The sequence below is a fragment of the Hyperoodon ampullatus genome, assembly GCF_949752795.1.
Source record: "Hyperoodon ampullatus genome assembly, chromosome: 1".
Taxonomy (NCBI): domain Eukaryota; kingdom Metazoa; phylum Chordata; class Mammalia; order Artiodactyla; family Ziphiidae; genus Hyperoodon; species Hyperoodon ampullatus.
Window position 1 is genome coordinate 213,668,433 of NC_136914.1, and position 17,119 is coordinate 213,685,551.

A 17,119-nucleotide genomic window follows, 5' to 3' on the forward strand; every position below is an offset into this window, starting at 1 on the left:
GTTGGGTCTTTTGCTTTGCTGGGTCTTCACTCCACAGAGGTCATGAAAGAGTCTCCCTTCCCCTGTTCCCAACGACACACACACACACACACACACACATTTTTTGAGTCAAGATGCACTCAATGTACATCAACTTCTTTGGCATTTCCAGAAGACTTGACACAATGGAAATGATGTTCCATTTTGCCTTGTCCGTATAAAATGATCTTCTCTCCTGATACCTTATCCTTCATTGGCTCTTGGACTTCTTATGATAGGACCTGCCAGGTGAATCTCATCCCCTTAGACTGCTGGGCTCATCCTCGGCTGGACAGAGGAAGACGGTTTGCCCAGATCCACATTCTCGAGTCTTTTAAGTTGCAATTCAATCATCTACCCTGTCTAATCATCCTCAAGGAATAGCATTCCTGCGGTCTACATAGAGAGACAACTAAAAAAAATTTATGGGGGGTGGTCACAGAATTTTTGCAAAGTTGACAAAGCCTCCATTTGCTCCCTTCACTCTAATTAGGCCCTGGCACACTCCCAGAAAATAACCTCTCTCACATCCTCCTGGGACATTTCAGCCATCGTCTGAGGGACAGGCCAAATAAAGCATGCAAAGTGCATGGCCATTAGTGCACGTGCTGCCACAGGAAAAACAGCACTGTCACCCAACACACATCTGAGGGCTGAGTTCCTCCAGCTCTCAGGACAAAGAGAGAAGGGACCATGCAACCAACCCTCTGGTTTGTGAAAAACTATAACTTGTATGAAAAAAAAATAGGCATTAGCTTCACATTGAGATGAAAACTAAAGTCCTAAGGCAGGCTTGTCCAAGGTTACACAATTACTTGGAAATGGCCCAAACCCCTGGGGTCTTACCTCCTACCTGTGGTTATTTTGTCATGCTAACCGGCCACACAGGCAACCTGATCAAACAGCCAGGATTTGAGTTCCAGCTCTGCCACAGGCTCAGGGACCTCGGGCATGTTATTTTCTCTCTGGGTTTCAGCAGTCTCATCTGTGAACGGTAGTAACATGCTCCACTTGTGAGGTTGTGGTGAGGACAGGGCTGGCTTCCTGGGTGTGCAACCTGGGAAGCTGTGTAGGAACCTGTGCTCAGATGGGCCCTCCATTTGGTTTAATGCTCTGCTCTTGTTATATTGAGATTTGTAAGAATTTTATCTTTGAGCTTGTGTTTTATAAGTGAGGTTGGATGGGATAATGGAGCCTGCGTGTGCGCAGACAAGAGAGGTACAGGACGTGTGTCTGCCATTCCTGCTGCCCCCTTCACAGGTGGTATTTGCGATGCCCCCTGAGCTCCCAATTCCAGTGGACTCGTGATGCATGGGAATTCAGGGAGTGCAAGGGAAGTGTGTCACATCTATGACTGAATAAACAGCAGCACTGAGAGGTCACTTTCCATCCAAACCAGAATGCAAAAAAGAAGGCAAGGTGTTCAAGGAAACACAAACGACCAAGGGACCCTATCATATCCTTTCTGACTCATGTAACTTCCCTATTTAGCCAACCACCTACACTGAAACTGATGACATAGAAGCAAAAGGAAAGATAGGACAACCTACTGCCCCCTTTCCCTTCCGTCCTTCCTTACCCATCAGTAAGCCAAAGGTAGAGAGAGTCGCTGGAATGCGCATGCATCCAAGAAGTGAAATAGAAACAGTTGAGCTATTTGGGTGCAGAATTCCCACGCTTCTGGAAAGAATGAAATACATATGCATCTACAATCTATGAAATATAAATTGTGCAATTTCACAAATGAGTTCAGTGCTCTTATATTTGAGTTTAAAATGAGCGGTGCACAGTGTAAACATGAAAGGTCAAACTTCATGTCAACAATTTAAAATTTTACTTTATTTAGGACAACATTAAATAGCAAATAAAAACATTATGACAAGGTAAGAAAGAGTCTGTGGAATAAAGAAAAAAAAGCTTTATATTGTAGTACCTTTAATGGCACTTTATTCCTGCACTTTGAACGAGGGGTCTCACATTTTCCTTTTGCATTGGACCCTGCAAATTATGTACTGGGTGAGGCTGAAAGAGGCTCTCTATGAAATGAAAGTGCCTGGCAACCAGAAGGAGCTCAAGGAAGGTAATAACGATTGTTATTACTTAGTTTCTCACTGCTTCATCAATTTACAACAAAAACAGGATAATGGAAAACTGTAAAGCTCAAGTTTTCAAAACCATTTTGGGCTATAGGGAGCCTTTTCTTATCAAATGTGGGGAATTTTTTTTTTTTTTTTTGCAGTCCGCAGGCCTCTCACTGTTGTGGCCTCTCCCGTTGCGGAGCACAGGCTCCGGATGCGCAGGCTCAGAGGCCATGGCTCACGGGCCCAGCCGCTCCACGGCATATGGGATCCTCCCAGACCGGGGCACGAACCCGTATCCCCTGCATCAGCAGGCGGACTCTCAACCACTGCGCCACCAGGGAGGCCCAAATGTGGGGAATTTTACTTACAATGCCTTAAAGAATTTAGACCCCCTCCTGATACCTTGACACACGACCTTTGCTGCCATATGAAAAAGGCAGTGTGATGCCAACCATCCAAGAAACACTGGACTTCAATGTTAGGAAACCTCCCCAGGAAGACAAAGTTAACCTCAGCCCACTCATTCATTCAGGAAATACTTACTGAGTGCTTACTAAGTGTCAGGAACTGTTCTAGGTGCTGGGATATTGCTATAAGGGCAATAGACAAAAATCCTTGCTGTGATGGAGCTTACATTCTAGTTGTGTGTGTATGTGGTTGATATAATAAAATATACATATATATCATATGATATAGATATATCATATGACGTAGATGACAGAAGTGATAAGTACTATGGAGAAAAATCAAGGCTGGAGAAAGAGAGTTGGGGGGAAGGAGCTGTAGTTTGAAGTGAGTGGCCGAGGAAGCCCTCTTTGAGAAAGTGCCATTTGCACAAACCTGAAGGAGGTAGGGGAGCAGCCATATGGATATTTGAGGAAAGAGCATCCCAGACAAGTGAACAATAAGAGCAAAGGTCTGAAGGAGGGAGGTGACCTGGTGTGTTCAAGGAGTGTGAGGTGGAGTGAGGTTAGAGAAGAGGAAGAGTTAGGCCCCTCCCTATCAGTCATGTGAGGACCTTGGCTTTACAGTGAGTGAGGTGGGAAGCCATTGGAGGCTCTGAGTACAGAAAGTTGCATGATCTGATTGTCATTTCCACAGGATCCTTCTGGCTTCTGTGTGAGACAAGAGTGAAGGGGAATGGGTACAAAATGTTGAATTAGTGCATGAAATTTAAAAAGAGCTCATGTGTGTGATGATGACACAACAGAATGAGATGAAGAAAAAGATTATACAAATAAGAAGTGGAAACTGAGGACCAAGACAGGATCAACAGGAATAAATGAGACATCAAAGAAGAGAGCAGACACTGATAAATATCTAATTCCTAGGATAGAAAAAAGTTTGAGATGATCTCAGTGAATGCAGAAGAAAGACCCTACAACAATGAGAGACAATCAATAGATGTGTAAAATAAAGGAAAATGAAAAAACTTATGTCCCAGAAGTAGAGAATTTAAGAAGCAGAAGATATATTCAGAGATCTAATACACAAGAATTTCCCTGAAATAGAGATAGATCTGAACTTGCAGATTTAAAGTGTGTAGAGATACTATTTTAACAAAGTTTGACACAGAATGCTAACTCCAGGTCTTAACCTAAGCTTTTGAACTTCAAAGGATATCATCCTCCATATGTCCAGACAGAAAAAGCCCTTCACTCATCAAAAGAGAAAAACTCAGGCTAATCTCAGACTTCTCAGTGGCAATGCTAATGCACAGAAGACAGCGGAGCAATATCTGAAAATCTCGAGGAAAAGAAAGTGTGTGTCGCAAGAACCTTTCACTCAGCCCAAATGTTGTTCAGACATAAAGGCAATGGACAAACCAACCACAAACACAGAGGTGGTCAGGAAATACAACACCACAAACACTTCTCTGGAAGATAGCTTCACATCAACATCTAGTCAATGAAGAGATGAGTGAGATGAGTCAAAATAAACTCAGGAATGCGAATATTGTAGTAAAAGGACTAGCAGTGAGCAGTGAATTCTATTAAATATGAAACTGATACCCCAATTACTGGATTATGGTTATGAAAGAGAATGGGAATGCTCTTTTGAGCAAAGAAAGCAAAGAACATGAAAACAATGTTGTAACTAACAAATATCAGGAGGTGGGTAGGAGAGACGTATGAGAGAGATACTGTCCTTGTCTTCACAGCAGGAAGAGAGCACTTGCACCAGACAGTCCAAGATTCTTGATCTAGGCATCTCACAGAAGCACCTGAAGTCACATCACCCAACTGCTTCATCTTTGCTTAGAGATTATGCAAAACCTAACCCTTATTTGTCTACTTCATCTCCCATCACTTGGACTTGGTAAGGCAAAGGGTATCACAAGGCAAATGTATCTTCAGGGTTCTAAAAGGGAGTTAATACACCTTTACCTTTTTACTGATTCTTTTTTTTTTTTTCCAGATTCTTGGTTCAAGATCCAAAATTGTTTCTCATTTATTTATATCTAGGATTTCCATAGTATCTTTCCTCCAGAGAGGTTGATGAATGAAAAAGACATGACACACTGGTCCCAAGGATACCCACATAGAGTTTTATTTTTCTTTCCAGTTATTGAGCCTGCATATTTATGAAAATGCCATGGAATTCCTCATGACAAGACTTTCATTATCAACATAGAGTCACTGCCCAGAGGTAATGATGTGCCTTGGGGGATGCTTGCCCTAATCATTCCTCTTCTGCCCCCATTCAACCCCTCTTCTGAGTGGGCACTGAGCAATATGACTTCATGCTTTGGCTGTGGCTGACTGGATCATAAGTAGACACTGGATGGGGAGGGGGGACCCATACCTCAGCTGGCCAAGCACTTACAATGTATATCCTGCCTTGAGAAAGAGGAGCTGGGTCAATTAGGTTTTCACTTCTGGGACTCTGAACTAAGAGTCATATAGAAAAGTCCTAGTCAGGGGCTGGTACATGCATTAAAAGATCAAGTAAGGCCAGGCCAGGGCAGGCTTCATAGAGACATTTGGATACCAAAATTCCAAGGGGTAAAGTGTCAGAGGAAGCCAGTTGGGAGGGAAGAGAATAGGACATTCCCCAAAACTGAACAGATGGTCCTGGAGCAGCCTGGAATTCTATGCTTCCTGAGACCTGACTGCTCAGCATTTCCTGGGTTCCTATGAGACCTCTCTATGTTCTTACACATATACATTCCTTCTTCTTTTGAATGCTCGTATCTCCTTGGCATTCACCTCTAAAAGTCAAACCTGGTTCCTAGAAACATCAAATGAGTGAGTTAATGCCCCTGAAAGCAGCTAAGTGCTTCTTCCTTTAAAATATGTCAATAAGGCTACTTGGTTTAACTCTGGTCACAGGGGTTAGCACAAACAACTGCCTCATAAACCAATATGCCCCCAAAAGTCTTTTAAGACTGCAGTTATGTTTTGGGGGGAAGGATGTGATTTATGACATTTATCAAGCTCTGTAGAAATGAATCATTTTATAATAATATTCTATTTACATATATGCATGGGCTTTCATTTTAAAAATTTATACGGTTTCACATTGCTACAATTGCACCAAAGATTGTGCTAGTACTATATGCCATATGCCACGCTGGCTGTATTTTTGAAAGAGGTATAAAAGGTAGTTTTATTCTTTTCTTCCCTTCTCACCATTCCCCAGCAAGATAGAAAACACTCTGCATATGTATTGGATTTGTTGAGGTTTGGGGAGATTGGAGGGAGGACAGGAAGGGAAATATTTAGAACTTAAATTTTTCTTGGTTTTGGATCTGAATTATACACTATATTTTTCCCTTCCTGAATAAAATATACTAAGAGTGCTGGGCATTTACCAATATGCTTCATTGGCCATTAAATTTACACACAGGGACTTCCCTGGTGGCACAGTGATTAAGAATCCGCCTACTAATGCAGGGGACATAGGTTCGAGCCCTGGTCTGGGAAGATCCCACATGCCACAGAGCAACTAGGCCTGTGTGCCACAACTACTGAGCCTGTGCTTTAGAGCCGGCGAGCCACAACTAGTGAGCCTCCGTGCCCCAACTACTGGAAACAGCGTGCCTAGAGCCCGTGCTCCACAACAAAGAGAAGCCACCGCAATGAGAAGCCTGGGCACTGCAACGAAGAGTAGCCCCCGCTCGCCGCAAGTAGAGAAAGCCTGCATGGAGCAGCGAAGACCCAACGCAGCCAAAAATAAATAAATAAATTTATTTTTTTAAAAATTTACACACAGAAAAAAGCAACGAAGCCATAAAAACAGCATTAAGCCATAGCATCACACAACTGAAAGCAAAGTGGGCAAAATTCAGGGAAGAATGAAAAGAAATTACCACTGATTCATTAATTATGCATTTACTGAACATCTATAATACATAAAACTGCATAAAGCTGACTGATATATAGATCAAAGATGCCTAGATTAAGCCCTCAGTGAGCTTACATTCTAGTAGGGCAAGTAGCACAAGTACTTATGTAACTTTAAGGGGAAGTAGAAAGGGATTGGAATCAGAAGTACTGAGAAAATGCTATAAAGGTTTGAAGAAAGGAATGCTTGCCGTTTAGTAAAAGAGATAGAGGAAAGCTTCAAGTAGAATATGGTGCTCCCCAAGTACAGGAAGAGTTACAGAAAGTAGGTTGGGCTCAGCAACTTTTCACCAGTTGCTACAGATAGGAGATGAACTAGACCACTCCTGGTATCCAGACAAAAGAGCTAACCAAGAAACGTGTTGAAAGTAGCTTCTCGTGTCCTCTTTAAAATCTTAAAATAGACCAACTGAACCATGATCTACGCAAGATCAAGTTCAGTTGAAGTATTACTAAACAAAGTAACATCACATAGTATTTCCATCAACGATAATATTGTAGCAATTGATGACTTCAGTGCTGGGGCAGTTAATTATTAAGGAGCCAGTACCCCTGCCAACAGGGCTGGCTACCAACTGGTTACAGAGTTTGAGTGTCACTTCAAGAACAGGTCTGGCCTGAGGAAAAGATAACAGATGAACATATCCAGCTACGTATTAGAACCACATGATAGCCCTTCAGGGAAAAGAGTGATATGAAACAGAACTGGGAACTGTCCCACACAAAGAGCAAATGTTAAACACCCTAGAATATTCTAGTGATGTCAAAAATGACATTACAGCATGATCCGGGGCGTGACAGACACAAAGAGAGAAAGCTGGGTGCTGGCAGTGGCTCCAGCTATGTGACTTTTCTTCCCAAGCCACCTTTATCCACCAGGGACCTATTTTATGTCATGGGAATGCTCCCTCTCCACTGGCCCACATGCAAACCTCTGTGAGCTGGATTTTTCTGGGCATTGTGAGTCAGAACATCTCTGACATCCTCTGATTCATTTCAGTTGCTATCTATGGCTACAGAACTTGGATGAGGAAAAATCTTTAAACAGCAACCAAACAAAGCTTGGGGGCTATCCTAAGGCACCTGTAGCAGGAACAACAAAACCAGCTAACTAAAGTCACCAAGTAAAGATCCTCCCTTCCTTTATGTAATATGTTTGCAAACCTTTAAAGTTGTAGAGATAGACGAGGTTTTGAAGATTAAGATACAGGGTATAAACAGGCATGAATGTACACATGGGATTTTTCACTTTAATGAAATCCGGTTATTTCATATTTGGGGAATAGTTCTGACTTAATTTAAAATTGTATTAAGGGCAATTTTAGTGCAAAATAGCGTAGTCCCTGGGGAAAACAGTTTGACAGTTCCTCAAAAAGTTAAACATAGGGTTAACATATGACCCAGCAATTCCACTCTTAGGTATATACCCAAGAGAATTGAAAACATATGTCTTCTGTCCACACAAAAATTTGTATACAGGTGTTCCTACCAGCATTATTCATAATACCCTAGAACAGAAACAACCCAAATGTCCATCAGCTGATGAATAGATAAACAAAATGTGGCATATCCACATAGCCATATAAAGGAACGAAATACTGATAACATGCTACAACATCAATGAACCATGAAAACATTATGTTAAGTGAAAGAAGCCAGACACAAACGGTCATGTGTTGTGTAATTCCAATTATATGAAATGTCCAGAATAGGCACATTCATAGAGACAGAAAGTATCAATAGATCAGGAGCTCCCAGGGGCTGGGGAGTGGTGGTAACAGGGAGTGGCTGCTAACAGATACAGGGTCGCTTTTAGGGGTGACAAAAATGCTCTGGAATTAGATAGTGGTGATGTTTGCACAACTTTGTGAATACACTAAAAACCACAAAATTGTCCATGTTAAAATGGCCTATTTTTATGGCATGTGAATTATATCTTAATTTTTTTAATGTATGAAATATGTTTATTTACCAAGCACAGCATTTATTATACACTGGAGAAACAAAGCCCGCTAAAACCACTTTGCTGCAAATAAGAACCTTACTACTTGGCAAAGAGAGACATGCAGACAAATAGATATAACCAAGCATAAAAGTGCATAAAGGTGGAAATACTTATCCATAAATGGGCATTTGTGTGGTATTCCCCAAAGAGGGGACATCTGGAGAAGATTCAAAGGCAAGTTTCACCTGAGCTGAATCTCAAACTAAACTAAAACAATTTTTGGTAGTCCTTTGGTCTTCTCTTCTGCAATGTTAAGCAGGGAGAAAGGAGACCAGTTCTTTATCTAATTTATCCAGCAGATCTGGGGAAAGTCACTTCACTTCTCTGGGCCTCAGTCTCCAACTCCCTGTAGAAAGGTGTTGATGTCAAAGTTTTATTTCCATCCTTAAGAAACATCTAGAATTCTAAGGCATACCATAGTTCTTCTAGAGCTCTGGCCTATTTAGATTTGAAGGTCCCATGAATTCTGATTTTGCATTCTGAGTGTGGTGTCTTCTGGAGGTTGAGAAAGGAATCATCCGCTCTCCTGGCTACATCACAAATAGCATCACAAACAGACTATGCTGCTTTCCTGTTGGCAGCCTTCATCTTGCATCCCAGAGCCATTCCAGGCTCATGGCTGATTTACTAAGTTAACAGGCATCTATGATGATAAGCACTGGGTCATATCCCAGATTCATTAGGATCACATGATGCTAAATCAGGGGTTTCTGTGAAGGTAGTCCGCTCTTAGTAAGAATAAAAATATTTTTAAAGCCAGGGAAAAAAACCACCACCAAACAATAAACTTAAACAGATTGCCTTACCTTCTGACTTTAAATAAGATTCGTTTTTAAGTATTAATACATATAATTAAAATTAATGGGGCATTTCAACATATTCAGTTACTTAAGGAAGTAAATTAGATGGGAACATTTCCTGTGAAAATAAGTTACTTGTCCACATTCCTAGGCCTAAAAAAATAAATAAATAAAAACAAAGAGACACATCAAAGCAATAAGGCTGGACCAAGAAGAGAGAGGCAGTGGAACTAAGTGAAAAACGTCTTACTTCTATTTTTTTCCTTCTAATCTCATTTCACTGGGGTATTTTCTTTCTACTCCTATTCTGGGTCTGTCTCCTCTATTTTCCAGCTCAAATCCTACTTTCTATTTCCCTGGCCATCCCAGGTCCAAGTTATCTTTCCTTGCTTGGAAAAGTAATTGTATTTATTACCTAAGAATTTATTTCCCTCCTCCCACATTTGAGGTGGAGAAGAGGAAAGGGGGAAATAGTTATTGAAAAGCTACTAAGGCTAGTTTATTTCCTTCTGTTACATTTATATTTTATTTTAGTCCTCATACTATTACTGCAGTGTAGGTAGTATTATGCACATTTGATAAATGATAAAACTGAGGCTCAAAGATATTAAGTATGGTGTCTAAGTCACAACATCTAAAATGAGTAGTGCTGCACTTTGAACTTGGCAGGGCAGCCTGACCCCACAGCCCAGAACTTGCGGCCACTGCACCAAACTGCTTCTTCCGGCCTAAGCTACTTGAAAGCAGGAGGATAATTTTTCGCCCACTGTATTCTAACATAGCGATTTGATTTCTACAAACATCTATTCATTCATTTACTCATACACTTACAGCCTTTTTCCATACTAGGTACTATAATACAGTAAAAATAGAAATGTGGCTCCCTCCGTACTCTCAGAGAGGACCTTGCAGTGTGCTAAGAGAGAGAGGCTTATAAACAGGTACTTCTAACAGAGATGCATGGGATGCTGTACAGCACACAGGAGGATGAGGGAAGAGGTAAGACGAGCCTGCCTAGAGGACGAAAAGCTTAAAGCAAATCCTGCCTGAGAGTCAGAGGAACCGGGCAGGCTATGGCAGGAAGCAGAACAGCACGGAGATAGAAGGTGAAAGGGCCCTTCAAACACCTGTGACAAAGACCTCTGGTGTGAGTGTTGGGGCAGAGGGGGGTTAATGATTGAAAATGTGATAGAAAGGCAGGGTCTGACCGTCAAGGGCTTGACACCCTGATTCTGCAAAATATGATTAAACTAATGGAACAGGAAGCTTTGGGAAATTAACAGGGGTTACTGATAACTACAAATCCATGAAAAATGCAGGCTGTCTAATGCTTTACCATGTAGCTGAAATCTCCAATCTCTCCTTCCATGCCCTCCCAAGACTCAGAGGTTGTTTACCACCGATCATTTCCCACCTCAACAGAATAAAAGTCAAAGTAAGACTACTGTTTTGAGGGAACCACAACCCATCAACAAACTGGACGTGGCCCTGGTGGCCTGGTGTGGTGGAGGAACTGAGGGCACCACTGAGCACATCTCCTTGCCAACACCAGATTCCTGTCACCGCTTTGTGTCCAGACAGCCACTCGTGTAGCCATTGGCGAGGACAGCAGGGCTGAGGGGAGGAACCAGATATTCCTTCTTGTCACGTCTTCTGGAAAACATTTTTTTCATGGCCAGAAGTCAAACACCCCTCTCAAATTTAAGGTGGGGTGGGTAGGGGTCTTCACCATTGAGTCTGAGATTTGCAAAGTATTTAAAACATTTTTCCAACACACCATCTCAACACTACCAGGAAGATGCGATAGAAAAGCTCCACAGAGTATTGGAAGGTGTGCTCTTCAAACTGTGGACAAGAAAATGTCCCTTCTAGCCTTTGGGCCACAGTGTCCAAGACCTCCCTCTGGCCCTTTGACAGAAATGTCTGATCTATGGGGTTGGGATTAGTGACAGCGAACGGGATGAAAAGGGACACAGAAAGTTAGAGAACCACAGTGTTACATGCCATGAACAATACAACAAAACAGGTTGCTGCCACTTCAAGAAGCAACAATGTATTAATCACCAGGGAGGGGACTGCCAACTCTACTTTGCTCCCTGGTCTCCAGTCCAGAACATTTTGCTTTGGGATTTGGACTCAGCTGACAACATAATAATTGAACCCTTTCAGATGACCTTAGGGCTTTTGATAGCAGCACCAGTCTCTTCTTGTTTGTTTGTTGAGAAGGTAATTGCCCTAAATATGCCTCTTTCATTTGTATTAGACCCAAAAGCTCAGAAGGTCAGAAAACAACACAGGTTCACAAACTTACTCTAAGTTCTGACAGTAAGGTGAGGAGAAAACCCCATGCAGATAGCTTGTAATTATGAACTAGGAAAAAGAAATATTTGCTAAGTTTCCTAGCAAAACCAATTTATTTTATAAGAGAATCTTCAAATTTGAGTTGTTAAAGTACTTCTTTAGAACTACTATTTACAAATTTTAAGTTTGCCAATGCTCAGCAGATCTCATGGATGACCTGTCCTTAAGCTCCTAGGGCTAAGGCCTTACCACATCATGGTTAAGACCATGAACTTGGGTGTCAGGCCAACCTGGGTCCAAATCCAGCTCTTCCACTTTCTACCTATATAACTTTTGGCAGGTTTCTTAACTGCATATGCCTCAGACGCCTCATCTGTAAAACAAAGATTAAAGTAGTACTGGCTTTGTTGAGTTATTAGGAATATTAAATGGGGAAAAATTATAAAGCACTTGGCACACTGTTGGAGACATAGCAGTCCCTCAATGAATGACAGTGGTTCTAGAGTGGTATTGCATCCACAATCAGAGATACAATCAGATCCACACGCAGAAGCTCTTTTTTACGTTCACTGATATCTTTGCTTTGTCTACACGTCCCAGCTTCTTGCCAATTCCTCTCCTGTTCTTAAGTGGGGAAAACAGTTCCTTCTCTAGTGACTTCTGGGGGTTGTTTTGAGCATGACAAAAGAGAAAGACACATAGGGGCACTTTGAAAAGCGTCTGGCTCTGCACAGCTCAAAGCAGGAGCGAGCACCAGACAAAAACAGGAAGCTGCAACATCTTGAGGTCTTTCTGGCAGCTGCAGGAGGCCTTTGCCAAATATCCCGGAGCATCCTGCCAGGAGATGCTCCTGAGCACTGTGGGGCTTTGCTAGCACAGGAACACACATGACTGCAGGAGGGTGAGCTTCCTTCAAGCACCTGTCCTAAACAGGATACTCCAAGCACACTTAGTAGCTTCCTGGGAACCCCACTTCCTGTGCTGTGTTTTTACTCCTGGGCCCCAGCAGCACAAAAACTGGACCTCTATTGCTTCACAGCAGTGGAAGACAAAATCATTATTTTTTTGAAATAATAAACTACTCTATTGTATTTTTATTGCAGTTAAAATTTAGCAGATGCTTGCGTGTGCCACTATGTCAAACACCTCTGACGTGCATGTTCTCATTTAATCCTTATCATCAGTGCTGTCCTTAGACTCAGGCAAGCAGGGACCCTACCCCTAAACCAAACCTTCCTCAAAAATGTCTAAGTCCGGGCTTCCCTGGTGGCGCAGTGGTTGAGAGTCTGCCTGCCGATGCAGGGGACACGGGTTCGTGCCCCGGTCCGGGAAGATCCCACATGCCACAGAGCAGCTGGGCCCGTGAGCCATGGCTGCTGAGCCTGCGCGTCCGGAGCCTGTGCTCCGCAACGGGAGAGGCCACAACAGTGAGAGGCCCGCATACCACAAAAAAAAAAAAAAAAAAAAGTGTCTAAGTCCCTTCTTGTTGCCTGAGACCAGCTGGGGCCAGCAGTGCTATCTAGGCAGGGCAGTCCAGCCTCCTCTTTGGAGCACTCTCTAATGATCTTCTATGTCTCTCCCTTGCTGTGCAGGGGGTTGACCAGATGCCTGGAGGAGCTCTAGCCAACCAAGGCCCTGGAACTAGCTCAATTCCTGGAGGGGAGTTTGGTGAATAATCACTCCCTGAGGCTGGCATGGTATTTCTTTACCATGATTGAGCAGGATTGGACTGTTGACACACTGATTTGGGGTGACTCAAATTGTTTATGTAAACAGGGGCCCCACAAAAAATATTTGCCCAGGAAACCATATGCCCTAGGGGCAGACCTGCTCATAGCAATCATGTAAGGTGTGCATTCTTCAGCATACCTTACAGATGGGGAAACTGTCACTTGGAGACACTAATTTCCCAAAATAACACATTTAGTAAGTAGAAGAGCTGGGACTCAAGTTCTGAAATGTCCAACCCCAAAGCCACACACTGAACTAATCCCCCAGGTTTCCTTATCTGCCTCCACTAAGATACTGATACCCCAGTGATGGTTACACTTTTCTTTACCCAGGCTCTCTTTGATACTGTTTATTCTCTTGGTCTCTTGTGATTGAAACTACGGACAAGCCATTGTCCAGCACACTCTCCATCAACCACATTTTACCTGGTCTCCCCTTGACTTCCTGCCTTCTCTACTGGCAGACCTTATCTCTTTCCTGAGCATCAACAGCTCATTCCAAAAACATTTACCTTGAATCTCTTTTATTTATTTTTATTTAACATCTTTATTGGAATATAATTGCTTTACAATGTTGTATTAGTTTCTGCTGTATAACAAAGTGAATCAGCTATACAAATACATATATCCCCATATCCCCTCCCTCTTGCGTCTCCTTCCCACCCTCCCTATCCCACCCCTCTCGGTGGTCACAAAGCACCAAGCTGACCTCCCTGTGCTATGCAGCTTCTTCCCACTAGCTATCTATTTTACATTTGGTAGTGTATATATGTCCATGCTACTCTCAGCTCACCCTTCCCCCTCCCTGTGTCCTCAAGTCCATTCTCTACGTCTGCGTCTTTACTCCTGTTCTGCGCCTAGGTTCATCAGAACCTTTTTTTTTTTTTTTGATTCCATATATATGCGTTAGCATACAGTATTTGTTTTTCTCTTTCTGACTTACTTCACTCTGTATGACAGACTCTAGGTCCATCCACCTCACTACAAATAACTCAATTTCGTTTCTTTTTATGGCTGAGTAAAACTGTATATGTAGAATCACTGAGTAGAAGCACCGAACTCATTCATAATTAAATGTTAGCTCCAGCAGAAAGCTACATGTTTGGTTTTTATCCCTAACTGATGAATTAACTTTTTTTCCTCAATAAAGGGATTTTAGGTATCTGCCAGCATGTGAATCCGATAGTTGAGAGAGGTGCCCTAAACTATAATAGGCATGGTCAGCTGGCTCTGAACCAAGTTCTTCTAGGGTGGCTTATAGGAGGCCTGGGGGCAGAAGTCACGGTTTCTCTATCCCCACTCCTTGCTCCCCTGAAAAGGATGAGGCTGGAGTAGTGAAGTGGAGACTGTTGAGGAGTAAGAGAACCAAGGAAGTGTGAGCATCAGGAACCGTCAGCACCTGTCGGATCAGTATCCTGTCCTGCCTTGACACTGACCTGCTAGCCAGCCTCTCTCTGTCCCAGTCAAAGCTCAGTATGACCATAATGATATACTACCTTATACCTACTAGGAAAGCTAGAAGCAAAAAGTCAGATAATAACAACTGTTGCCAATGATGTGGTGAAATTGGAATCTTCATGTACTGCTGGCGGGAATGTAAAATGGTGCAGCCACTTTGGATAAGAGTCTCGGAATTCCTCAGAAGGTTAAACATACAACTACCATATGACCCAGCAATGTCACTCCTAGGTATATACCCAAGAGAAATGAAAACATATGGCCACACAAAAACTTGTACATGAATGTTCACAGCAGCATTATTCATAATAGCCAAAGGTGGAAACAACCCAAATGTCCATTAACTGATGAATGGATAAACAAAATGTGGTATATATATATATATATATATATATATATCCATACAATGGAATATTATTTAACCATAACAAGGAATGAAGTACTGATACATTCATATAATAATATGAATGAACCTAGAAAACATGCTAAGTAAAAGAAGCCAGACACAAAAGACCATATAGTATGATTCCACTCATATGAAATGTCCAAAATAGGGAAATCTATGAAGACAGAAAGTAGATTAGAGGCTTCTTACAGCTGGAGGATGGGTATGGAGAGACTGGGGTGAAGGCAAGATAATGGTAAAAGGGCGCAGGGCTTCTTTTTGAGACAACAAAATATTTCCAAAATTCACTGTGATGATGGTTGCACATAACAGCAAATATACTAAAAACTATTGAGCTGTATACTTTGAATGGGTGAATTGTATGATATATAAATTATATCTCAATTAATCTATTTAAAACTTAATATAAAACAAAACACCCCGGTATAGGTTAACTCCCTTACCTTACCTGGCTTTAATCCAACCCTGCCGTCCTCTCTAGCAAATAATTATCAGGTATATATTCTGTTTTCTGGCTCTTTCAGCTCATCTTCACATGTTTATAGGGACCATGTCTAATAGCCCTCTGCCTCCTGTACAAATCCTAGTACTGATTTTGACAAAGGAGTAAGCAGTTGGGTGGATGTCATCTTCATTAATAAATAAGTCACTGTAATTTCCAAGTCTGAGAACTCTTAAGTGCAATGACTCTTGTCCTCATCTGGGCTTTCTCAACTTCTTTCCCAGGCAGATGGATGAGTGACTACATTCTAATAACTTCACTGAAAAGAAGCCTCAACAAGTTCTCTAAATATTATAAATCCTTTCTTTTTCTTTTCTTTTAAAATATTTCACAAGATCAGCACACCTGAGGCAGTGACAATTTAGACCTCAACTTCACTTAGGTCTCATTTTACTAGTGGCAGTCTGCTGCCTTGAATATTTCTTTTCCATTCACCCTATATCATATGAAAGAAAAGCATCGATCGACAGAGATCTTTCTTTTCCATCACACTTCCTATTACAGACCATTATTAGTACCACGTTTGGAAAGAGACGTATTTGTTACTGAGATCGTAAAATCATGGACAAAATTACCATCAGAATATAGCTCCATAGCTGTACTTATGTTACATTCTCCATTGCTCCCACCCTCACCCCATTAATTATATATCAAGGATAGTGTTTCCTTTGAAGAATACATAATGGAAGAATGGTTCTAGATAATACTTTATTACTTATGCCAATAATGAAACACAAAGCCGTGTCCAGAGTGGGCTCTTTTACTTACCAAGAAGATCAAGGTTGTTCAACAAGTGCTCAAACATGCAATAGACCTCAGGATGTAGACACAACAAATGAATGATGGTGGCCCGCCTGTGAGCAAGGTAGAGGCTCACAGGGACATACACATCCTCGACAACCAGTCTCCTTCTGTATGAGCCCCTGGTGCTGGTTTTTTCAGATGAGGTGCCTTTGCTTTTCACCGAGTTGAACAATTTCCCCAGAGACTTTAAACCAAGGAAGCAAGGCATTTTGGCATGGATTACAAAGAAGTGAGAAATAGATACCAGGCTCCCAAGAAGCTGTGCTTCTCCGCAACTCTCCTGACTCCTTATTGTTTTTTTCTCACTGCCCAGAAAAGAAGATTAAGGAAGATGTATTTAAGTGATTACCCTCAAGAGCTTAGGTAGCGCTCCATATACACAGATGATCAGGTATAAAAACAACCGCTACCAGGAACTCAAGACTATGTCAGTCAGAGACATGAATGCATATTTAAAAATCAGATTAATATCCAGAGCAAGAGAAAGGACATAGCTGCAAGAGCTAAAAGAATTCACCCGTGGCTATTCCTAGGATATTCAATATCATCTGGTAAGAGTACTGTGAATAGGCATATCTATCGAATAGAATCTAAAAATGCATATCAGAAAAAACTCAGGATAATCATTCCAAGTTCTCTAGTATTTCAGATCTCATGGAAGGGAGAGC

At 41.9% G+C, this 17,119-nt stretch overlaps 1 protein-coding gene across 1 annotated transcript in view; it reads right to left on the reverse strand.

Moving 5' to 3' along the window:
• The window catches only part of ABLIM1 (actin binding LIM protein 1), a gene marked incomplete at both ends in the record, with an annotated part of 204,839 nt that extends 188,180 nt beyond the window's left edge, over positions 1-16,659 (reverse strand). The window contains one exon of the mRNA XM_079705683.1: positions 16,416-16,659. Within this exon, the coding sequence (XP_079561809.1) occupies positions 16,416-16,659 (244 nt within the window). The remainder of the gene's footprint in view (positions 1-16,415) is intronic.
• Positions 16,660-17,119: the final 460 nt, after the last annotated feature.